The sequence below is a fragment of the Pteronotus mesoamericanus genome, unplaced genomic scaffold (genome assembly GCF_021234165.1).
Source record: "Pteronotus mesoamericanus isolate MK-2021 breed Mesoamerican mustached bat unplaced genomic scaffold, CSHL_Meso_final contig_20, whole genome shotgun sequence".
Taxonomy (NCBI): Eukaryota; Metazoa; Chordata; class Mammalia; order Chiroptera; family Mormoopidae; genus Pteronotus; species Pteronotus mesoamericanus.
Window position 1 is genome coordinate 95,455,699 of NW_026555085.1, and position 24,357 is coordinate 95,480,055.

Below are 24,357 nucleotides of genomic sequence, written 5' to 3' on the forward strand. Positions count from 1 at the left end.
TGGCTGTAAAAACCAGCGAGGTTGAAGCTGAGGAAAATGGAGGCTTCTGGAGTATCAGGCAGTTCCTCTTAAAGGGGCCCATGCATAGACTTACTTGGACTTAATCCCTCTCAGATCCAGCACTGGAGCAGCAGCTTGAAAGGGCCTAGGGACATACAAGGAGGAACGGAATCATCTGGCATCAGGGAGAGAACTGGAGGGGACACTTCCCAGACAGAGGTGCTGGCAGAGGCCATTGTTCCTTTGGTGAGCCTTTCCTCCACAGTGCTGGCAGGTGGGCACTATATATGAGACTCTATCAACCTGGCCCACATATTTGCCCCACCCTGGTGATTCCCTGAGGTTCCACCCCAGCCAACTTTTGGGCCCACCCAAGTTGTTTCCAGTAGCTTTTCCACATGAATGGCCTGTCTTGGCTTGTGCTTCAGATTATCCAAAAATCTCTCAAACAGCAGCATCTGGCCTCATTGTGCTCTGGACCTCTCATTAAGTGGCTCCAGTCCTAGCACTGGCAGCAGCCAGCCTTGATTTGCAGCTTGGCCTCTCCTGGGCACCGCCAAGGTTAGCACAGGTAGCAGCCATCCATATAGTGCTTTGTAGTTCATGCTAGGTGGCCCTGGGCAGAACACAGGCAGAAGTTGACCTTGGCCTGCACTTCCTAGGAGGACCCAGAGCCAGTCACATAGTGGATATCTTCAGATCATATTGAAGCACTACTTAACCACCTCCACAAGAAACATACTCAAGGGGTAGACTCAGTGGGCACCAGGATGAAATACACCCTGCTCTCTGAAGTAGGCCCCTGCACAGCTGATCCTCCATGGTAGTCAGAGGTTGGTGTTTGGTGGTCACAGCAGTCCTTTCAGCTGATCAGCCTGGGGATAAATCCCCCCCATTGACATGCCAACAGCAATTAAGGCCCAACTACAAAAGGAGGGTGTAGACAGCCCACATAGTGGGGGTTACATCTTGAGTGCCACACAGCTTGATTAATCAGGAAGGCTGTGCCACTGGATCCTATAGGACACATACTACATTAGGCCACTCTACAAGCCTGGGAGAGGTAACGGCTCTACATAATACACAGAAACAAACACAGGGAATCTGACAAAATGAGGAGACAAAGAAACATGTTCCAAATGAGAGAACTGAACAAAACATCAGAATAAGAGATAAGCAAAATGGAGACAAAGAATCTACTAGATGTAGAGTTCAAAACATTGGTTATAAGGATGCTCAAGGAACTTAGTGAGAATCTTAACAGCATAAAATATGACCTGTCACAAAAGAAGGAGACACTAACTAAAATGAAGACTACATTGCAGAGATTCAACAGTGTAGTAGATGAAGCTGAGAATCAAATCAATGATTTTGATTATAAAAAAGCAAAAAAACATGCAGTCAAAACAGCAAAAAAAAAAAAAAGAAAGAAAGAAAGAAAGAAAGAAAGAAAGAAAGAAAAAAGAAAAAATCCAAAAAAATGAGGATAATATAAGGAGTCTCTGGGACAACTTCAAATATACCAACATTCGCATCGTGTGGGTGCCGGAAGGAGAAGAGAGAGCAAGAAATTGAAAACTTATTGGAAAAAATAATGATGGAAAACTTCCCTGATATGGTGAAGGAAATGGACATACAAGTCTAGGAAGCTCAGAGAATCCCAAACAAGATTAATCCTAGAGGAACACACCATGACACATCATAATTAAAAATGCAAAAGGTTAAAGATAAAGAGAGAATCTTAAAAGCAGCAAGAGAAAAGCAGTTAATAACATACAAGGGAACTTCCATGAGACTGTCAACTGATTTCTCAACAGAAGCTTTGAAGGCTAGGAGTTGGCAAGAAATATTCAAAGTGATGAAAAGCAAGGACCTACAACCAAGATCACTACTCAGAAAAGCTATTATTTAGAATTGAAGGACAGATAAAGAGCTCCCCAGACAAGAAAAAGCTAAAGGAGTTCATTGCCACCAAACAAACCAGTGTTATATGAAGCGTTAAAGGATCCTCTTTAAGTAAAAGAAGACAAAATAGAGATATTAATGATAATATCACAATAAATACATAAATATAAACAATTGAGTCTAAAAACAACAAAATAAATTAACAAGCAGAACAGAAACAGACTCATAAATACAGAGAACATTTTGATAGTTGTCAGATCAGAGGCAGGTTGGAGGACTGGGTGAAAAAAGTGAGGGAATTAAGAATTTCAAATTGGTTGTTACCAAATAGTCATGGGGGTATAAAGTACAGCATAGGGAATATAGTCAATAATATTTTAATAACTATGTATGGTGTCACATGGGTGTGAAATTTATTGGGATAATCACTTAATAAGTTATATAATGTCTAATCACTGGGGTATATACCTGAAACTAATATAGTAATGTATGTCAGCTGTAATTGAAAAATTAAAATGATTTAAAAAAACAAGAATGAAGAGCATTTTCTTCTGGCTCTGAAAAACCTAGCTATCATGAATTTTACAGCTGCATGGAAATGAATTCTTCTAACAACCTTGTGAGCTTGGAAGAGAACCCTAAGATTCGAATATGATCATAGCCTTGTGAGACACCCTGAGAAGAGAGCAAGCTTAGCTGTGCTCAGACTCCTGACCTGTCAAAGCTGTGAAATAAGAAATATATGTTGCCTTAAATGCTACATATGTGGCAATTTGTGATGTAGAAGTAGAATACTTATATATTAAGGAAAAAAGAAAAAAAAAGAAATATTCATGGTAAGTAGGAGGTAGTCAATATTTTCTGAGTGAATTGAATAAATGAGTCAGTCCTTGCCATGCTCATAAATATATCACTTCTTTGACACAGTATAAGTGTAATTAGGGGGGCTGGGAGAAAAGAGGAACACTGGCTAGTGTGGGGGTCCATGGGTGCTCAGGGAGAGTGGGAGGGAGCCAATTATCTAGATGAGTGTGGTAACAAAGTAGGAAGAAAGGCCTCAAAAGGCTCAAAATATACAAATCTCCTTTTTACCATTTGAGTAGGATTGGTTCTGAAATTGGGCCAGGTAGGTTCTTGGTTGATTACTAGGTGTGTGTGTGTAAACACCCTCCTTAACATTTGATAGGAGTATTTGAATCAACATGCATTTTAGGCACAATCTGGATATTGCTCTCTACAGAGAGATAATATCCAAAGCTGGCAATGAGATTCCTCAAGTAAATAACAGATAAGGGGAGAAAGAGAAACACACTGTAATAATAATTGGAATAATTGGAATTATTTTATCATGGATGACACTTAAGTGAAAGTACTTTCTAAATTGTCTTCTGCCACATGCGTTATAAGTACATTATGTTAAAAAGATTCTCAAATACTTAAAAAATAAGTTTTCCAAGACAATGTAAGATGAGTTACTAAATCCCATTAAGTGGATAAATTGTATCTGAATTACTCATTGCTTCACAATAAAGGATAGCCATTTTGCTTGACAACCAAAAATTCAAACTATCTCCATCAAATCCTGAGTAGGAAGCCAAGAAATAGCATCAAGGCCCCAGGTTTTGTGAAAGTAAAGCTTTTGGTTTGGATTCTTTGCTCGTAAGTCATTAAAAAAATTTTCTTTGAGTGGTGGTAGGGAAAAAAAGGCTGTTTAAGAACCTGATTCCATCTGGCTTCCCATTAACTTGCATCTTTGTAGGCTTAGATAACATTTGATCATGTGAAGCCCTGTTATTATTAAAAAAGGTCCATGAATAGAGCATTAGAATAATTCTGTGGCCTTGAGGGAGCTGTTCCCTGGGAGAGGCATCTGGAGAAGGATAGCTCTGTACCTTGATGCCCTGTCAAAGCTACAAGCATAGCACCTGCCTGTTTGTGCCATTGGTTGGACAGGGGGTCTATGTGGTCCACACTCTGGGTGGGGAGGCAAAATACATCTATGGTGATAGAAGTAAGAACAGTGGTTGACTACAGGGGCAAGGGATCCACTAGAATGGACATGAAAGAACATTCTCAAAGTGATGGACATGCTCTATGATTTCACTGAGATGGTTCTCATACAGGCACATTCATCCATGCAAACTCACCAAATTCTACACGTAAGATATGTATATTTCACTGTGTATAAATTTTACGTCATAAAACAAAAATCAAAGGTCAGTTGAAAAAAGTCTACAAGCTAATTGACAGCCCTTAAAACAAATAGGTTGAACTGTTTTTAAAGTAAGCAGAGACTTAAAAGAAAATTCCTCATTTTTCTTCTACTTTAGAAGAAAATAGATGGTGTCAAATAAGTGCACTAGGACAAGCTCCCAAACAGAGTATTTATAATAAAAATAATAGCTAGACCGTCATGTCTCAAAGTGAAGGAGCCATTTCTAGGAATATAAACTATTTTGGAAATATTTCCACATTTATTTTTTTTGTGTGTTTCTGTTGGAGGAATAATGTTTTTGTAAATGCAAAAAGCTTTTAATGGAGCTAGAGCAGAAACTATGTTTGGTCATGGTATTATCTGGTTCTGAACTAAAAAATCAGGGCTCTCTTGTGAATCATGCTGCCGAGAATCGCAGGCTTAATCCACGAGATGGTATGAATTTGAATTTTGACTTTATGATCTGAGTCAGTATGAGGAGACGAAAGTAATCTTACCAAAAATGATTTTGAAAATCATAGTAGAACATTACATGGAAAGTTAGCTTCTAGGGGTGGTTATCCAGAGAGATATAATATTATTTTATTCTTTTAGGTGTTTGGACTGATATGTTAGCCAATCTTCAGTGACCTACTATGACCAGGCACCTGGCTGGGCACTCAGAGAACCGCCAAATAACTGTGCATGCCCTGTTCTTAAGGAGCCCCTGAGTGGGATGAGAGGATGACAAATCCAGGGTGGGGGAAAGTAGGTTCACAGTTGTTTGTATGGAAAATAATACAATGATAAATAAATAATACAAGAATAAGCTCTGTTTCGCCTACTCACAACTGTAAATGTACTTTGGCCCCACCCTGTATAATAATAACTGTAATTCAATGAATAAAGTAATAAGTGCATGAGAAATTCCATGAGAGTTCAGAGGAGAGGAAATTCTCTTTGAGCAAGAAAGGCGTTATAGATGTGGTGGCCTTTGGGCTGGTCCTTCAAAATGGCATGCTTTCCCCTGACAAGCCAGCACAGTGGGGTTCAGAAGCAGAGAGAATGTATCGGGAAAGCTCTGAGTGCTTGGAGTCCTGTTTTCTTCTGGTTGAAGCACAAGCTACAGGTGGAGCAGATGCACTGGGCAGGATAAATTTATGGAGAGAAAGGAGCGCCTGCGCTCTTGGGGAAGTATGGTCTGGGTGAAGAGCAGGGTGAGTCTTGAAGATGGCTCCTGAGCAGGAGTCAAGGAAATAAAAGGCGTCTAGGAAGGAGTAGGAGGAGGGAAGAGCAAAGGTCCCGAAGAGGCTCTTACCACTGGGGAGAGGACCATGACCTCTTACAAACTGGAGCTCCTGAAGGAGGCTGGTAGACGAGGAAGAGGATAGATGGCCAAGCTGGAATGCTCAAGGATTGGGGAGGCCTTGAAGAAGACTGTGAGGCTTTAATCTGGGCGACTGAAGGGACAGTGATGCTGTCCCCAGGCCAGGTTTGTCGAGAGGAACACCATGTTTTTTGAGAGGGGGGAGAAAATGATGAATTATGTTTTGAACAGGCCACCAACGTATAGGGGACCACTAGAAAAGTGCGTCTGGAGGTGCACGCAGCGGTGGGGCTAGAGAAGTAGATTTGACCTTTCTCCACCTGCGAGTGCCCTTAAGTCAAGGCAGGGCATGAACACGCCCCACATGATGGAATGGAGAAGGGAGCCAGAGGGAGCTGGGAGGGACTGTGAGGTTGATGCCAGAAGCACTAGAAGAAAACTGGCAAGGTGCAGTACCACTGCCACCCCCCCCCCACCCCGCCACTGTCACCAAGCCTGGGGGACAAATCTTACCAAGAAGAGGAGACTGATTGAGGGAGAGAAAATTTGCACAAAAACTGCCTTTATTGGATTCACTTCAAAGGTCTATAAGGAGAAAGCTAGGCTTCTTATCCTTCCTATGTTCAAGAAGAATATTTGGTGATTCTCCTCCTCTCCTTTCTTTCTTCTTTTTTCCTCCCCCTGTCTTATTCTTCCCTTTCCCCATTACTACCTTCTCCTCCATTCCTTGCACATGCTTGGTGATTTTGGACAGACCTTGCGCACGGGTGGCCATTGTTGATCTAGAGGAAGAGTTAGGATTCCCGCTCTCGCCTACAAAGAGTAACTCTTTTTAATATTTGTCTTTAGTGCTGATGGACGGGAAGTTCTTTTCTGCTCCAACAGTGCAATGTTTTAAGTCTTTCATAGCAGGAAATATATATTTGCAATATGACATCATTAACGTTTTTGTAACTTTTTAAATATAACATTTTACTTCTTTCTTTGTACTGGTTTCAAGAGCCACTCATAAATCTCTCTGTAACTGCATAGGGTCCCAGGGCCAGAGACTGGCCACTCCTGGCATTGTGATTAGTCATATAATACCCAAGACAATGACTAATGTCTGGCAACAAAGTCTCCATTAGGAGTCACATGTCCTGAGACCCTGGGCAAAGGCACACTGGGAACACCCTATTGTTGGGTCTTTGTGCCATGGTCAAGAGAGAAGTTGAGGACCAGGTGTCATGTGGGCACCATCAGAAAAGGAGAGGCTCCCCTTCCCATGGTCAATGCTAGTACGGTCCCAAAGCCTATAATCAGTTTAGGACCAAGGTACCCACATTTGTCTTATCTTTATACCCCAGCTTTTAATATATTTTTTCACATGTTTACAAAAAGCAGTCAACTGAGCTATTCATGGAAAGGTTTGTGGGTTTGGTTAACGAGGTGGAGGAGTATTGCATTTCAGCTGGAAACACATCCCTAGAATGCCAAAACATTTATTCCAAAGTCTGGTTTCCTGGTGCAATGGGAGGCATGGCGATAGTGTGTCCGCTCGGAGACTGGGGGCCGGGGCCAGCAAGGCACTCGGCCCAAGTGTATCCCAGCAGGCTGTTATTGTTAAATTATATTCTTCAGGAAAAACCGCCCGTGTCACATTTTGTAAACTTGATATCCGTACACTTTTTTTGACTGGCATTCTATTTTAGCCATAAGCCTATGATTTATTTACAGCAAACCTGTTTTCTCTCTTGCTTAGGATGGCAGCGGAAAGCATGGGTCACTTTTCAGCCTCCAAGGACAGGAGCAAAAGGGGCTGGAGTTCTGCTTCCCCCCAAGAACACTGGCTCGGGCTATGCCACCCTGCTCTTCGGGAGCAGACAGCCAGCTTCTCCTCAGTCCTCGCTGCCATTCATCCAGCTCTGTGCAGCAGCCCGGCTCCTGTGTCTGCCGGGAGGGGGCTGCCAAGTGCCCTGCCTACTGGCTGCTTCCCGAATCCCTGCCACTCCACACATAAACACATCCACACACGCTCTGCTTTGCTCACACACACAGCCACGCGCACACGCGAGCACGTTCCTTCCTTCATGCTCACTGTCCTCAGCTCTTGACTTCTGCGAGCCCATGGAACCTTTCTGGAAAGACGCTCTTGATCCAGCAGGGTAGGATTGTTTTGATTTCTCTCTTTGCAGCTTTAGCATTTTGAGAAAGCAACTTACCTTTCTGGTCAGTGTCTGTATCCTAGCAGGGAGAAGAAGGTTTGCTGTTTTCCGTGGGTTTTTGTGTGCATCTTCTTTTGCTTTCAGGACTTGTAGGATTCTTTGTGTAATTTCTATATAATTTGGCAGGTTCAGATTTGTAAAGAGCCCTACAAAGTGCTTTTGCATGGGCTTGGAAGAGACATTTGAAAATTGAAAGTGTGATTTACAGAAACGATATCATCTGCAAAAAATTGCTTGGGAAAGTAATGGTTGCTGGCCATAAAGAGAAATATCTGTGATTCACCTACTGTGGTTTTAACCCTTTCTTTGCATACAATCTATAGTTATTGATGCCAAGTTCAATTTTGGCTTCATATTAAATCAGCTACATCTGCATGTTGTCTCCAAATGATCTGTCTGTTCTTACAAGAATGAGGTAAAATGTGCACTTATACAGATATCCAAGGATATTACCATGGGTAACATATGCCATGAACATTTTATAGTATATGCCACAAGTAATTTTGTCAGGTACTACGTCTGGTGTTTGGGATAACAATTAAAGCAAAGTATTACTAGTTGTATCAGAGTCTGTTAGGCTGGGGCAAAGGAAGTTTTTTAGAAAGTATAATCTATCCAGGATTATGATTGCACAATGTCTTTGAGATATATATGGTGGGTTCAGTTCAAAACTTTTCTGTATTTTTTTTTTCCATCTGGGTATTTGATTCTGCCTGTCCTCGCCCATGTGAACTGAGAAGGTCCAATTTTAGGATTAAAGAGCAGAAATGTATCATTGCAATTTAAAATTTGTGGGTTAGACCAACAGTGTAACATAATTGCCAAAGCTGTGGTTAATGACCTGAGATTACCTTTTGTATAAAAGGGTCACATTTCAAATTCAGCTTTCTGAAGTTTTAGTTGCATAACCTGTGGAAGGCATGAACACTCATGTGCGTCTACCCAGAGGTTTTTGTAAATCATCATTCACATGAGAATTCCTAATGGGAGCAAATACAGTAGTGCGGTCCAACTCAAACACACAAGTTGCGCTGGAAGAATTGCAGAAGGTCCTGGCTGGAAGGGACCATGTTGGGAGAATTTTGGAAGTGAGGAAGCTGGGGTCCATCAGCATTCTAAGGATTGTAAAATACAGCTCTTCCTATAGGAACACCTTGAATCTCTGCCCCCCTTTGCCCCAGATGCCTCCTGTCCGTTCCCTGCAGCTGCTAAATATAGTCGTCTGTGGCTGGCTGCAGAGGCAACTGCACACCCATGCTATCTCCATATCTCAGTTACAGAGTGGTCCTCCCCAGGGTCACTCTATGTACACACTACTTCTTTCAGCCAACGAGGAGAGTGAATCAAACAGTAAGAGAGACAAACAGAGATAGATCGGAGTCTGGCACAGGGCACATAAGGCAGCACGTTAGAGAAAACCGGCCCCTGGATTGATCTTCCAAGTTCATTTTAAACACCGTCTTCCCTGGGCCACCTTATGAGATCCCTCTGTGCCCCCTCCCTCCCGCAGTGAAATTCAGCCTCCATCCAGCAGTGACAAGTAAAGTTCAGGGAAGCTGCTCTTTGGGGTCGCTCCAAAAAAACGAGTTGCGCCTGGAGTGATGTTTAATCCAATGTCAGTGCAAGGTAATAGCCCTTGGCCGGCTTCCAGCACCTTTGTAATGCTTATGAGCCCGGGATACTGTACTTAAAAGTTGAAGACCGGGAGCCCAGGAAGTTGGCTGCACTTGCTTGCCTCTGGCCGCAGGGGTCCAGGGGACACGCCAGCTCCGGGACGGGACCAGAGCTCGCGGTGCCGCGGGACATGCGCTGCGCCGCCTCTAACCGGGAGGACTGTGCTCTTCTTGCAGGTGGCAGGTCGGCTGCTGAGCCCTCTGCCGCGTGGAGAGACGGTGTGCGCCTCGTCTGCGGCCACTGACTATGACCATGACCCTCCACACCAAAGCATCCGGAATGGCTCTGCTGCACCAGATCCAAGGGAACGAGCTGGAGCCCCTGAACCGCCCGCAGCTCAAGATCCCCCTGGAGCGACCCCTGGGCGAGGTGTACGTGGACAGCAGCAAGCCCCCCGTCTACAACTACCCCGAGGGCGCTGCTTACGACTTTAACGCCACGGCCGCCTCCGCGCCCATGTACGGCCAGTCCGGTCTCGCCTATGGCCCCGGGTCCGAGGCGGCAGCGTTTGGTGCCAACGGCTTAGGGGGCTTTCCGCCGCTCAACAGCGTGTCGCCAAGCCCCCTGATGCTGCTGCATCCGCCGACGCAGCTCTCGCCCTACCTGCACCCGAGCGGCCAGCAGGTGCCGTATTACATGGAGAACGAGCCGAACAGCTACGCTGTGTGCGAGGCAGGCCCTCCCGCGTTCTACAGGTACCTGCTCCGCCTGCAGCGCCACGTCGGGTGGCCGCCGAGCACCGGGCGGGAGGGCGCGAGGGAGGGCGCGAGGGAGCGGGGGGGAGCCGGGGGAGCCGGGGGAGGTGGCAGGCCCGGCGCTGGCACCGCGCGACCGGCCACCGGCAGCGAATGCGCTGCCACCCGAAGGCTAGCGCGCAGCCACGCCCGGGGTTATTTGTGGATCTCGCGTTGAGGAGCCAAGTTCCTCTAGCTTGGCAGCTTCGAGAAAATTTACTTCTCCACCGCACTTCTGTCTGCTAGAGAGATCCGAAACCCCGTATGCTCCCTAACCAAACAAATATTGGAAAACCGGACAAAGCAGCAGTTATTTGTGGGGAGAAACACCCCACAGCAAATAAACGCAAGGCGCTTAGAGTCCCTAGTAAATATCTGGCTTTGGTGTTTAAGGCTGGAGGCGTTTGGGGTAAGGGGAGTTCAGGTTTGTTTGTTTATTCATTCATTTATTATTTACAAATTTTGTTTTAATGTGCTCGAAAAATTTCCTTTCATTTAGAATTTTACATCGGAAATATGCACGCGATGATGATGAATTTTTTTTTTTTTTTTTTTTTTTTGGCGGGGGAGCAATTCCTAGCATTCACTGACCTCCTTCCAGCCCAGGTTCCAGGCTAGATTGAGCTGCGCTCCTCAGAGGTCAGCAGAAATGCTGAGCAGGCCCTCAGTTCCTGTTTCCTCAGTTGCCTGGCTGGGTGCTGCTGGAGCAGGTTGCTGGTACATGACTTGTGGCAGCCACAGCTTTATAGGCTTCCTGCCGGAGTGAAACAGGCCACAGGGGAGCACAAGTGTTTTTGATCTACCCTCCTGCCAGCTATATCGCATTTCATGCCCACCTGGCGAAAAACGCCCGAAAGTCCAATGCGGGGTTCAGCTCCTTCTGCCCCTTGCAGTGGCTGTGGAACAAGCCGTGGCAGTTCAGGACACACAGGAACACTTGCGACTTCAGTGACAAATGTTTTGTGTCCTTATTTTTTTCCCCTAGTGGGGAGTATACTTTCCTACTCCCCTCTCCCTCCCATTTCCCCTTCGGTAGTTTCTTTCTTCTCCCCCTGATTGACTTGGGGAGGGCTTGGATGGGTGTTTCTGGTGAATGGCTGTGCCCTGGGCCCCACCGACAGGGGTGCCCTGGAGCAGGTGTGGGAGCCCTCAGGGTGCCCACGTGACCGGGTGCTGAGTTGGGCGCTGCCTGCCTGCCTGCACGCTGCTGTCAGGAGCCTCCAGCCTCGCCCAGACCCCTCTGCATGCAAGCTGCCAACGGTTTTCTCGTCAGTGTTCTCTTCCCAGAGATATTTATAGCAGAAGAAACAGGAGGGAGGTGCAGATCGGCCCCAGAGGAGACTGAAGCGCGGGTTCCGCGGGTTTCTGAACTTCCCCGATATCCTTCCGCCCCCTGAGAGGTTGGTAGAGCGTCCCACAGTGGGACAAGTTCAGCGAGTCATTTCTTAGAGGACAAACAACAGGCACAACGTTAAAAGTTTTAACGAAACTTTACAAAGCATATTTCAAATTCATTTTACTTGTTTTAATAAAGGGTTGAATTGAAAAGGGAAAAAGAACTTACTCTGCTCACTTTAAAAAAAAAACAAACCAGCATTAGAACAAAATAGAACGATTACATCAAGTTCACACACATATTTAAACTCCCAAATGCGAAGGAAGGCTCTGATCCGATATCAATTCCGTAACCTTATGATGGACTCCAGAAACTACTTTCTCTCCCATTAATTTTCAGTTCTTTTATTGCAAATTAATGCCACTGAATTTCAATGGGCACTAATGAGAGTGCTCCTTGGTGGATTATTTACTGCCTTGCTAATAATTACAAAGAATGGTCAAATAAAAAGGGGATCACATTTTATTCAAAATTGTTCATCATCCCAGAGGCAAATAATATCACTATAATGTGCTCCATCTTAAACTTTTTTTGCAATAGATAATCCTCAGATATTTTTAGACTAATGTGAAAAAAAAATGGCATGGAAGTTTTTTTAAAAAAAGTAAAAAATTCACACAAGTGGGATTCTTTGTGATAATTCAGTTTTAGAGTGATTTTTTCTTTTGAAGTTTATTTCCCATAATGTCCTTTCTCTTTTGTTTGAATTCTGCCTCTTATTACCCAGGGAGGAAGAAAAAGGTCTGTGCAAGTGTTTATTCAATATTATTATTAAATGTTATTTGACATCTCCCCCTTTTAATTTTCCTGTTTACATAACACTGGGTAAGATAAAATAATTTATTAGATCCCTTTAGGAAACTTTAATTTTCTTCAGTAGTTATCAAAAGTTTTGGGGGCAGAAGCAGTGTTTTCAAACTGCTTATTATGACCCGGAGGTTCACAAATTCAGTTTAGTGAGTCTAAAACATTTTTTAAAATAAATAAAATGGAAACAAATATAATAGAGAATATTAGAGTGTGTAATGTTTAGTAGGGTAGTTTTTGTTATCTGAAAAATTGTTTTAACTATATATGCTTGTGTGTAAAATGTATGTCTTACTGTGGCTTGAGGCCAAAGAACTTTGAAAACTATTGACCTAAAATATTATGTTCAGTAGGAAACAAAAAAATCAAGTAAGTGCCTGGTTATTTTACCTGCGCAAACCAAGAAGCTATTTTGAGTCTCTTAATTTTGTCCCCCTCCCCATATATTAGGTGGTGTCTTTCTGTCAGTTAGATTAAGCTTTACTATTGAGAATTTATGTGAATGTCACATTAATTAGCATAAAGATGCTATGGTTTTATTTGCCACAGTATGCAGCCATATCTATGTATGAAAAAATGTAGCAGACAAAACTGCCCTGGGCATATAATAATGTGAGAAAGATTGTCACATGTCCCAACCAATTGGTAGTAAGAGGGAATACATTTATAAGTAGGCAAGCTGTGACGTTGGAAGATATGTCTGACCTACAATTTCATGATGAAGGTAACTGGGAGTCATCTAATCCTGGGTTCCTTTTAGAGTTCAAACAGCTTAGGAAAATTGCAATAACCTGAAGTTGAAACAGTCACATCCACTATGATTTTTAAAATTCTAAGGAGGTATTTCATGCTCCATGCTTATTTCAGTTTTGTTACTCAATATTCTTAAAGGCTAAATATTGCCCACTTCTCCAAATTACTTGGCAGTCACACAAACCTTTTGCATCAAAGTTAGTGCCCTAAATAATCTGTTATACTGCGGCGCTGGCTGCATGCATGTTTTGAATGATTACTTTGTCCACTGGCGATCATGTAAAACTATTTCTTAACTTTGAACAAGGCTCATCTCGAGGAAGAGATTTTAATGGCTAATTTCCAAGTTTCCAATATTTCTCTCCTTCTGTTGTGATGGTATTTTAGCACCCTTTCTCTCTGTTCTTACTTTTTTCATTTATTGAAATTGTTCCTCTTTGCCCAACACATTGTGTTGGTCTAAGAAGAGTTCAAAGAGTCACATTTTGCCTCGAGAATGAGTGTATTTCCAGTTGAAAAATGGAATCATGTCTTCAATCCCCATTTCATTTTCACCTACTCCATGTGGCTTGTCCCTGTTTGGTGGAAAGCCCCTCAAGGATAATTGGCACTTATTCTAATCTTTTTTCTCACAGTCAGTTAATTTGGGGCTTCAGATTATTTTTGTGAATATATTTAGGATATGATGTTCATATTCAGGAAATATTCAGGTTTAGCATTTTGGTTTCTTATTGTTGTTAAGAGTATAAAAGGGGCAAGAAATTGACAATGGCAGGAACAATAGATTATCAGGAAAAACTATAAAAGATGTCAAGCTTTCTGTTAATGATAAGGCATTTGTAATTTTGTCAAGTGAGAGAATACATGTGACAGTGGCACATGAGGTGTCCGTGCATTCAATATTTCATTATTTTATTCACATGCTAATAATTGTTCTGTTACTTTTGCAAGATAGAGAGTAGCAGGGGAGAACAGATTTAAAGTGGTCAGGATTTTCCACTACAAATATAGATTAATGAGAATATGAAATCATTTTCTTTGAAAGCCAAATTTAACTAAAATCTTTAGCATCATCTGCAACATTTGGTTGCAGCCTGGGCTATCATAAAGAGTATTTATCTTGCCCTGGCTGGGTAGCTCAGTTGGTTAGAACATCATCTTGATACGCCAAATTCACGGATTCAATCCCCGGGTGGGGCACATAGGAGAATCAACTAATGATGCATAAATAAGTGAAACAACAAAGTGATGTTTCTCTCTCTCTTTATCTCTCTTTCTCCTTTCTTCTCTCTCTAAAACCGATGTATCAAAATTTTTTTAAAAGTATATTTATCTTATGGATACATTTTTGAAAATTCAAAACCCTGATTGTGTGAAAAGAGTTGTACCCAGGGAGACATATGAACCCCAATTATATTTTTCTAAAATGCATACTCAGCACAGAATAATATATCTAACGCCTCCCTGTGACTTCAGTATTATTTTTAATGAAACTTTTGAAGAACACAGTAGAATGAGCAGCATGCTGTGTTCCCTTTTTTTCCTCAGGAGACATTGGATGGATAGAGGCAAATAAGTCATTTAGTTTAGTTCCAAGTTTGCATATCAAGGAAAGTAAAATGTAGTAGCCACGACTGTTCAGTATCAAAATGCACAAGCCAGAGAAAGATGCTGTATAATTTCCAAAATAATACAGCCAGTTGAAAGAAACCCACCAAAGTGAAAGTGTAAGGGATTTCATAGAAAGGAGGCCTTCCATCAAAGTCATTGAGTAGCTTTACTTTGTATTTTAAACTCTGCCAAGGAATTGACGGAGAATGTTATTTTAAAAACAGTGTATCTGAGCTGTCCCCTACTTCGTTTCTGAAACAGACGCTCAGGCTGTCCCCTGAAGTCTGAGGATGTGAGTGGGCTAGAGGTGAAGGGGTACAGCTTTCTGAGATGCCCCATCTCTTGAGGGAAGGAACCATAATTCCTGAGTTCTGTACCTTAAAGAAGGTTAGTAAGAATATGGGGGAAAGTCTGCCTTAATCAACAATGCTTTCAAGTATGTGTATGTGCTTAGACCGTATTAAAGACAGGAAAAATAGAAAACTTTTGGTGTCAAATGACAAAATTTTATGTAGTTTCATGGAGTAACAATTTCAAGAAGCTAGGTCAAATGAGAAAGGCAAAGACCGACACATGTAAGTGATGTAGGGTATTACAGTGGACTCCATGGTGATGGTGGTGGTGAGGATGATGATGGAGGTGACGATGATGATGGTGGCAATGAAGTGTTTGGTGCCTGTGTGGGGGGGGGGTAGTATTTCTGGATGCTGGAGAAGTTCATCCTGTACAGAAATCAAATCCTTTTCATGTACTTCACATTTTTGTGGGACTATCATTTAAGTATATTGTCAAAAATTTCAATAATGATATTATCAATCATTTAATACCATAAATCGAATAGGTAACTCTAATTGCTACAGAGAAAATTAAAAAATAAAACCCAAACAAGCCTGGATTTTTTTTTCCCCTCTGAACTCTTAGAGGGATAAATTGTATTCTTAGTTCACTTCCATAACATCTTCTACTTACACCCAATATGCTGTCGTTAATGAGATAATAGGCTACTTTCTATCTGGTCATTTTCTATTTTCTGGTATTACTCTTGGGAAAATAATAGTCCACTTAAGTTAATGAAATTAATTAAGAAATGTTCAGGACTAGACATTTTCAAACGAGCCCTCAACAAAGTCCTACACGGCTGTTCTTTTTGAGAGTCCCCCAGTGTCCTCACCCACAAGAAGAGTGACAGGCCGTTGCCCTTTAATCCCAGATTCTCACCTCCAGCTGGGAAGCTGCAAGGCTGTCTGGTCCGACGTCCCCCCACCCCCTCCCTGGTGGCGGCCCAGCCCGCGCTCCCCTGCCTGGCTCAGTCCGCCTTTCCCAGGCCCTGGCACGCGCAGGCACTGCCTCCCGGGCGGCTTTCTAGGCGACTGGTCTCACTTTTCTGACATGAAGGCTCTGGATTTCTTCTGAGACTCTTTAGACTCTTTTCGGCCTCTTTTTCCATTTCAAACTTTCTTTTCTTTTCTTTTTTTCCCCCCTGTTTTAATCATTCCATCTCTGTATTTCCAGACATCTTTTCTGATTTATTTTTTATTGACCTGTTTGATCTTTCCTTTTCTTTTTTTTAAGAAGGAAATCTGAAATAGGGCTCAACAGTGTCTACTCATCATGAGTAAGCCGGTGGTGCACAAATATGCCTTCATATTCCGGGGCGGCATTAACTGCATTAGACGTTGCAAGGACTGATTTTTTCTCACCCGTAAGCATGGAAGCTTAAAACAAAATCGGAAAGATACCTTCACTTAGTGGAGTTGCTTTGACAGCTCATTCATTCATTTGGCTACCTTGTTCTAAATCGTGCAACTCCTCGATGACACCGAGGGAAGAAAACGCTTTTTTGTATTCCAAGCAGTTGACATACCAGAGTTAGCATTTAGCAGCCAGGAAATGCGAGGACATGAATGGGTGAAGTCTTAGGGCCTTGTCCTTCTGCAGGTGTATTTGGTATGGCGATAAAGTGCTGTCCTGGCCGCTGTCCCCCGGTGGGTCAGGTTTCAGGTTCCTGAGAACATTGCACAAGGAAAGGGAAGCCGACAGTAATTCCCCGCTCTGTTAACAAAAACACTCGTTTTTGAAATGTTGTAGGTGTGTCCATGATTTGTTTGACTTACATCTTGAAGATATTTTAAATGGTGTTTTATTTTCAAAGCTTTCCCAGCGCAACACCGTCATCAACATAACTGATTGTAAGGGTCCTGAGGGTCCAGCAGGCTAACTTCGGTGTCTGCTTTTGTGTTTGTTTGAAGACCTTACACATAGTTGGATTTATTTATGCTAGAACAGTTAAGCAAGTGAGAGAGAAAGGACGTACATTCCAATTTGAGTACAGGAGGCAATTTAGTTACATTGAGAACTGATTTTCTTTATCTGAAGAAAACGCGTGGGACTGCGGAGGCCTCTTTGATTTCTAGTCGGAGGGGGCCCTGAGCACTGCCTGGCCTGGGGACCGCCACGCCCAGCACTGGGTTCCTTTCAGCCCTCAGCAAGCCGCGTGGCCACGTGGGCGTCCCCGGGAGCTGTTGGTGGGAAGCCTGGCTGCTGGTGGTGGGCAGGACACACGGGTGAGACCGATCTGCTCAGGTCTCTTGGCTGGGAGAGAGGCCATTTCAGGAAGGACTTTCAGAGGCGATTGGAAGAAGGTGGGGAGTTTGTGAATCCCCCCTTCCTTCTAGAAAATAAAAAGAGAGAGAAGGACTCCGCAGGGATTGCCAGGTCCAGCCCACCGCCATTATTTTCGGGGTTCTGTATTCACGAATTTGCTTACTTTATAAAATTTATTTGTAACCCCCAAATCAATACTCATGACACTTTCCTGGCCATTCACAGACCTGCACCGAGTGGTGAAAAATCTGAGTCATCGGCGTGCACGTTCCCAGCTGAGGTCAAACAAGGTGACGCTGTGCCTTCTGATTTCAGCTCTCACTGTGAACAAGTGTCCGGTTCAAGGTCTATTTAGTGCCACTTTTTTTTTTTTTTTTTTGCACCCTGTGCTTTTTGTTGGTGATTTTGGGGTTTAAAAATGATACTCCCCCAAATGTAGTACTGAAGTGCTGTCTAGTATTCCTAAGCACAAGAAGGCTGTGATGTGTCTTACTGAGAAAATATACATGTTAGATCAGTTTCATTCAGGCATGAGTGCTATTGGCCAGGAGTTCAGTATTCATGCATCAACAATATATGTTAAATAAGGTGTCTTTAAACAGAAACTCACACAACAAGGCCGTGTATTGATTGGTTGATTAAAATGTTACGCCCAGAGGCTTGAACCTCTATTTCCCCTAGGGGCAGTGGTTCAGTATTCACTAAGTCAGTGTTTGTGGCAGCTCCATAGAACATGGATACCACCGATAATGAGGACTAATGCATATAATAGAGTGATTAAAGCACAGGCTGGGAAGGCAGGCAGCTTATGCTTCTGGGTGACTCCTGCCTGGTTGTGATCTCTGGCTCAGCGTGCCTCAGTTTACTTATCTGTAAAATGTCAACCCAAATAGGACCTACATCTTTCAGTTGCTGTATTTAAAAAGTTCATAGATGTCAAGGGCTGAAAACATGCCCAGAACATATGTTAGAAAACCAAAACAAAGCAAAAGTAATAAGTTCCCAAGAAGGGGGAAAATCAGTCAATACAAGGAGTGAGGGTCATTAAGAACGGCGGACTGAAGCGATCCCAGGGAGGGGAGCAGTTGAAACTGATGTAAGCGGTCTGTAAAGCAGCTCGGATGTACGAAGGGCAGGGAGGTAACTTCTGCGCAGTTTGGGAGAAAGGCGCCGGGGAAGGATGAAGAACGAAAGCTAACATTTACAGCGCATCTACAGCAATGAATTTTAACCTTGGCTGCACATGAGCATCCAAGATGATTTCACAATCAACCTGATGATTAAAAAACTATGGGGACCAGGGCCACAGTGGAATGGTTCTGACCCTTGCTCTGGGTTGAAGTGGGAATAAGCAATTTAAACAAAACAAAAAAACCAAAAAATTCTCTGGGCTTTTTTTTTTTTTCCCTGTGTAGTCTACTTCTTTGCAGTCTGACAGTATTTTTTTTAAATGTGATTACATTCAATGTAACTGTTGAACACAAAGTGGAAGAAAGTGAAGAAGCAAGCTATGTGGATAGTGAGGGAAGAAAAATTTAAAAAAAAACAACTAATAAATGTGATCACATTTAATCTCCTGCCAACTACATATCTTATTTTTAAAGATGAGGTTGTGCAGTTTGGAGAGGTCTGAGCAGGGGCTCAGGGTTTTGCTGTGCTCTGACCCTGAGGAGGAATATTCAAATCCGGGCCTGTCTGACTCCAAGTCTTTCTTTTGCTGAGCCTCTTGGGTATCAGAAGCAGAGGGTAAAAGGAGCACTGAGGAGAAAAATGACAATGACATTGATTTCTATTCCTCATCTTTCAAAATAAGATTTGAAGTCGGCAGTTCCAATGAATATTGACTAGATACAAAGAAGACAAATTATAGAAGAATGTAAGGCTGCAGACTTTGCCATAGGATATGAAGATGAAATTGGGAGACAACCTGAAACATGGATGCAAATGCACACCTAGGCCAATTAGTTTGCATGATCTCGGTTTTGTTTAACATGCTTAGATAATTAAAGGCAATTGAAGCCCTTGAAACTTACTCCCCACTATGGTTCTCTTTCTTTTAGTTTTTCAGATACTTGTCACATATCAGACTCTATGATTGTTAATGAAACTTTAAAATCCTAAATATTAGTACGCTTGATTGATTGTACAGAATTTCCAGCTGTGTGTTTGGAAAGCCCCTTGAAATCATTCACGTGGAGGTTTTCATTAAAACGTTTCTCGGGTGCTTCTCTGCATCATGAAGTATCTGTACAATTCTTTCCGCAAATAGAATGTGTGCTATTATTAACGCCCCTGCCCCACGTTGCATTTTAGAAGACTCATTGATTGATAAGGGAGGCAGACACGCAAGTGCTCCGCCTTGGCATGCGAGCCCAGGGCCCAGTTTGGGGAAGTTTTCCCACATTGCCCCGTTCTCAAGGCTGCGTTCTTCCTCCTGTGACTCTGCTCAGAATCAGCAGCTCAAAGCAAGTCTTTGAAGCAAGTCTTAGAAACACGTATAAAAGCCACTTGTGGGTAAAAAGTGAAAACAGATCTCCTCCAACGCTCACGTGACTTGAAATTCAGGTTCCAGGCCCCACCCAGTGAGGGACTGTCAACTCACCCGCCAGGGCCCTTTGGTTCTTTGTTTTTGATGTTCACCACTTGTAATCGATGAAACCAAAATTGCTTTTCAATACGGAATCCAGCCCTCTTTCTAAAAGTCTGTGTGAGACATGAGGAGGTGGCTGGCAGAGGTATCAGGAAATTTGTAGATGCATTCACAGGTTCTAGCGTTTTCACATTGGACACTGTAGTTCACAGAGATGCACGATCAGTCGTTTTCTAGCACATTTTAAAAACACAGACAAGAAGTTTCTCCTCAAATATCTCTCCTGCTGTTCTCTCCCTTCCTACACATGGCCAGCTCTCTGTAATTGCTATAGTAAGTTCCTGACTGGTTTGTCAGCTTTTGAGCTTTCAGACGCTAATTTTTCAGTTTCCTCGCAGAGTGTACTTGACATACCGAAGTGTATGTTTTGAGCTGGTCCTTCCTCCGCTTTCCAAAGAAGACTGTCATGGCTTCTCATGGGTCACAGAACGCATGCAGAGCCTGTGGGGTGGCATTCAAAGCCCTCCTACTCCTGTGAGTCCCTGATGCCCCTGTTCGAACCTTATTGTTTGTTTGTTTATTTATTTATTTATTGTGTTCCCCCATTATCATTTACCCTCTCTATACCCCCTCTTGCGCAAACCCCACACTGTTGTCCACGTCCACTTTTAAACGGCATTTTCCCACCTCTGCTCTTTAGTCATCGCCATCTCTTACATGGGCCATTTCTTCCTTCTTGTCCCATCTCCACTCTGTTAGGCTGACTCTGCCCAGAAGTCAAGGCTCAGCTCAAATGCCATCTCCACAACAGAAATCACTGTAGAGTGCCCTTCATTCTGGTTGAAGGTAGATTTGTCTTCCCTGTCTGTTTAATAGATTCTATGAATATTCAAAATAGGAGTAATTAAATAGAATTTGTTAATTAATGCATACATTCACTCAGCAAGTTCTACTGACTCCTGTCCTGACTTATATTATAGATACAGAGATTAAGCACTTCATTGATTTTTGAAGTCACTCATAGTGTAGTGAGGAAGATGCCCAATGTATATGACCAGTGTATAGACCATTAATGAATAGTGGAGTAAGAATTGTGATAAAGCCATGACTTGTGTGGCTCAATTGATTTGGTGTCATCCCACAAAGCAAAAGGTTGCCAGTTTGATTACTGGTCAGGGCACATGCCTGGGTGGCAGATTTGATCAGGGTGCATATGAGAGGCCAATCAATGTTTTTCTCCCATATCGATGTTTTTCTCCCTCTGTTTCTTGCTCTCTCTCTCTTTAAAAATAATAAATAATTAAAAAAAGAATTGTGATTAAGAAGGAACCCGTGGGGACACAAAGGAGGGTCACTGAGTCAGACGGAGGGCCCCATCTAGGATCCCGAGGTCCAAAAATATTTCAAGGAGGAAGGATTTGTCCAGGCAAAGAAGGGCAAGTAATGATGTGAAGAGATGCTGGATCTTAATCCCTGGTACTCTCTATAGTTCCAGCTCAGTTCTTTGGATAGAATAAATGTTTAGTAATTTATATAGCCACATTTTTGAATTAGCAAGATAGGGACAAATTGTTAAGAATATAATTTTATTCTTAGTGAAACAACTTTTTTTTATTCTCAGAGAAACAACTTTAATAATACCAATTGCTAGTATTTTCTGAGCATGGTGCACTGAACAATGATGATCTTGTTCAATCCTTACACCAACAGTAAGAGGCTGGTATTGTTATTATTCTCATTTTATGGGTGAAGAAACTAGGACTCAGAGAGGAGAAGTGACTTGTCCAAGGTCATATGGACAACAATGAAGGACTCAGGATTCTACGTCTAGCAGTTGGACTCTGGAGCTTGTTTTACCCGCTGTATCATTCAGAAAAGTTGATGGGATGTCTTACATCAGTCAGCATTTGTTGTGTTATTCCTTGTGATATCTTTATATTTACTTGTGACAATGAGTTATGATTTTTAACTGATTTTTAAAAATTACAGTTTACATTTAATATTATTTTCTATTTGTTGCAGGTGTACAGCATAGCGGTTAGATAATCATATGCTTTACAAAGTGCTCCCCTGATATTTCCATTACCTGGCACCATCCATAGTTATTCAAATATTATTGACTATATTCCCTATGTTGTGCTTTCCGTCCCGGGACTATTTTATAACTACCAACCTGTGTTTTTTAATCCCTTTACCTTTTTCACTGAGTCCCTCAAACCCAGTCCTCTCTGACAATCATCATTCTGTTCTCTGTATCTGAGTCTGCTTCTGTTTTGTTGTTCATTTATATTGTTATTTAGATTCCACACATAAGTGAATTAATATGGTACTTGTCTTTCTCTGGCTGACTTATTTCACTTAGCATAATACCCACCAGGTCTATCCATGCCCTTGCAAATGGTACTATTTCATCGTTTTTCATGGCTGAGTAATATTCCAGTGCTACAGTTTTTTTTACCCACTTGTCTATTGATGATTGCTTCCATATCTTGGCTACTGGAAATAACACTGCAGTGAACATAGTTGCATATATTCTTGCGAATGAATGATTTGGGTTTCTTCAGATATATGTATGCCCAAAAGTGGAATCACTGGGTCCTCAGGCAGTTTGATTTTTAATTTTCTTAGGAAGCCTCCACACTCTTTTCCACAGCAGCTGCACCAGTCTGCGTTCCCACCAGCAGTACACAAGAGTTTTTTTTTCTCCACATACTCACTAGCAATTGTTGATTTACTATTGATGAGAGCCAGTTGGGATGATGATTTAATCTTAGACTATGTCCTGAGGCTACTTCTTTTAGTTTTATGGAAAGTAGCTATTTTTATGATGCTTGCTAAAAACATGTTTAAACAATTTTCCATTAAGTAGGGGATGTTTTCCCTTCTAATATCAGAAGGAGCCATTAAATAAAATTTTACAAAGACTCCTTGATAGCAACCTTATGCATGTGAAACCCACCCAAGAATTTTAAATCTGGACAGAATTATAGTGTTCCTTTGGTTTGATCCTTTTTTACATGCAGATAAAATCATAAAAATCACAGTATTCTAAATCTAGGAGAGACCTTAGGCATGATGTGCTCTGATCTCTGCATTCTCCAAATGAAGCAGTTGAAGTCTTGAGACGTGAAGTGACTTTCTCATGGTTTCCAAGCTAGTGCAGGCAGATGGGGGGCTAGAACTTGCTGGCCTCCCGCGCAGTACTGAGAACTTAACAGATGGGGGCGTGACCAGCTTCTGTTCACTGAGTACACATAGGCGGTGCTGTATGTCCATGGTCGTAGTTCTGGAGTGGAGACCTGAAACTCGGGCAAAGTAGAATGAAGGAATGCCTGATGATGATCAGTGCAAAGTTATAGTGATAGATAAAGCAAACACACCAGCCCTGCCTGTCTAGACAGGCCATCCGTTTACTTGGTATAGGGTCTGTGTGATTTTTTTTTTAACCTTGGTTGGCCACTTCAGTTTTAAGGGTCTAGGGGAAACTTATTTTCTATACTACTTTCATTTAGATTATTTCTTCTCAGTTCTAATAACTATGTCTTATTTGTGATTGAAGATTTCCTTTCTTGTTTTGCTTTTTTTTGGTTTGTTTGTTTGTTTGTTTCCAAGGCCTTAAAGGTTAGGAATTACTCTACCAGATTCCTCTTGAGACTTCTCTGGACTCCTTTCAGATTTCTAAAGTGGTTAGGTGCTACTTGTATTCCACAATTCCCAATGTGAAAATGGAACTTGCATTATTTCATAAGAGATATATCACTTTAGTATTGGCAAAATTTTAAAAAATAATTCAATCTGCAGCCAGGTTATAATAGAAAAACTTTAGTAACATGGTCCTTAAGTTGAAAAACATGTGTCTTCTTTGAAGCTAATTTTGCTGGTTACATACTGTTTACTATTAAACTTTTCCTCTTGTAGTTTAATATTGTTCCAGGAAATGAAATGTAAGTTTAATAAGAATGGCAATTGATGGAACCATATGTCATAAATATAATTAATGTTCCTGATAAATGTGTTAAAAAAGAGCATGGCTGGTGGGTTATAACTGTACTAAACCAAGTTGATTTGACACTATTTATTCTGTATAAATTTATATTTATCAGGATAAGATTTAAAATTAAACAAAACTATAGCATTTTTTTCACTTTCAATTTTTCTAATGAGTTAAAGAGCTGTTAGAATTGTCAAAATATTAAAATAACAATTAAAAGGAGATATTCATTGCAGGGGGAGAAGGTATCAGAGGGATAAGTGGTAATGGAAAAAATACAATAAAAAAGAAAAAATTAAAGGAGATATTAATGATCTTGTAATTCACAGCACTGTAAAGAGAACATGTAGAAATTAAATATGCTTTTATTAACATCCTATGACTTTTATATATGTGAAAGAAAAACAATTTGAGGTGCCAGAGGTTAGTATAGACTTCTTGAGGTTGCCCTTCCCACTTATTTTCTCTTTTGTGACAATTTGTAGACCAAAATGTATTTTCTTCTGGTTGCGACAATATCAATATCTTCGCAGCAATATGACTTCCACTAAGAAGCTGGAAACAGAA

At 41.9% G+C, this 24,357-nt stretch overlaps 1 protein-coding gene across 2 annotated transcripts in view; it reads left to right on the forward strand.

Moving 5' to 3' along the window:
* The first annotated feature begins 7,539 nt into the window (after positions 1 to 7,539).
* The window catches only part of ESR1 (estrogen receptor 1), a 236,558-nt gene continuing 219,740 nt past the window's right edge, over positions 7,540 to 24,357 (forward strand). Inside the window, exons 1-2 of one of the 2 annotated variants that reach the window (XM_054570126.1) lie at positions 7,540 to 7,570; positions 9,481 to 9,999. In XM_054570126.1, coding sequence (XP_054426101.1) covers positions 9,551 to 9,999 — 449 coding nt within the window. In that variant the 5' untranslated portion in view covers positions 7,540 to 7,570; positions 9,481 to 9,550. Of the gene's footprint in view, positions 7,571 to 9,440; positions 10,000 to 24,357 lie in introns of those variants that run through there. The other variant, XM_054570125.1, reaches the window with a different exon arrangement.